A 1,209-nucleotide genomic window follows, 5' to 3' on the forward strand; every position below is an offset into this window, starting at 1 on the left:
ACTCATCTGCATGTAAATGAGCTTTCTCTTCAGCAAATGTTTAAACATCTAGACCTTCAGGTCTTCCCTGACAGGAATTGGAGCAATTGCTATACAAATCCTAAATATAGTTGATATTTCATCAAAATACAAAGCAAGCAGCATCAATAACATGGTAATGAATTTAAATAGTTTAAAGACTGCTTGGAATTAAAACTCTACTTTTAACAGCAGTTAAGGAACAGCATGTCTCACTGAATGAAAATGAATTACCCAAAGAGATGCACATGACCAGAACAGGTCATCACTTACCACTGCTGGTTAGAATGAAAGGCTGGGTTGGATGAACAGCAATACAGCGAATGTAGTCTGAGTGTGCTTCAAACATATGAACTCTCTCCAGAGTATTGTAATTGAACACTCTAATCTGCATGTCATCCTAGAAATGGAAATTGTAAAACTGTCATCACTGTTACAAAGTATATTGCACAAAAAGCCATATTATAGGCTCAAGGAATGAGGTCCATGCTTTGAAACACTGCTATTTAACGAAATAAATCAGAAATCAAAATTCTGCAACTAATTTACACAATCACTGACCAATTCAGAAAATGAGATTAGAGATTCATATAATTACTTACCGCTCCTGTCACAACCCAATTCTTCCTTGCAACAAACTTTGCAGCTCGAACAGGAAGATCACACACTTCAAATGTCTTCACCAGTGTCTTTAAAATTTAACAAGAATACACACTGAGTTTATGAGAAAATATCTGAAAAATCTGTTCTGCTATATTTAAAACATTCAATTATTTATATCACTATGTAAAAATATTCTCAGGCTAGAATATGAAAGCTCAACACTCAAATGAAAAAAATAGACGAATCATCTTTCCTTTAACAGATTCAAAACTAAAACACTAATACAAAATAAGGCAAAGTAAATGTTCACAAGATGGTATTCCAGATCCTCTGTGCTCTAGCCCTTCCCTCCCTCTCCAGCCTGACCTTTGGCTACTCTCAGCCTTACCTCTGCTCCTGGTGCCTCTGCCTGGAAAACCCAGCCATGGAAATTGTACTTCCCTTTCATAATGTAGCATAAATATGTGTTTGATATTGATCTTTCCTGCTAAGCTCTCTGAGGCCAGAAATCTTGTTCATCACTGTATACCCAGAGCCTAGAACAGTGGCTGGCATACAACTAGTGTGTAATATGTTTTTGTTAAATAA

The 1,209-nt window shown here is 36.1% G+C and overlaps 1 protein-coding gene across 1 annotated transcript in view; it reads right to left on the minus strand.

Moving 5' to 3' along the window:
- COPB2 (coatomer protein complex, subunit beta 2 (beta prime)) overlaps positions 1-1,209 on the minus strand; it is a 23,983-nt gene that overhangs the window by 21,202 nt on the left and 1,572 nt on the right. The window contains exons 2-3 of the mRNA XM_008594378.1: positions 621-707; positions 292-418 (exon numbers count right to left, since the gene is read on the minus strand). Of these exons, the coding sequence (XP_008592600.1) occupies positions 292-418; positions 621-707 (214 nt within the window). The remainder of the gene's footprint in view (positions 1-291; positions 419-620; positions 708-1,209) is intronic.

The sequence above is a fragment of the Galeopterus variegatus genome, unplaced genomic scaffold (genome assembly GCF_000696425.1).
Source record: "Galeopterus variegatus unplaced genomic scaffold, G_variegatus-3.0.2 Scaffold10677, whole genome shotgun sequence".
Classification (NCBI taxonomy): domain Eukaryota; kingdom Metazoa; phylum Chordata; class Mammalia; order Dermoptera; family Cynocephalidae; genus Galeopterus; species Galeopterus variegatus.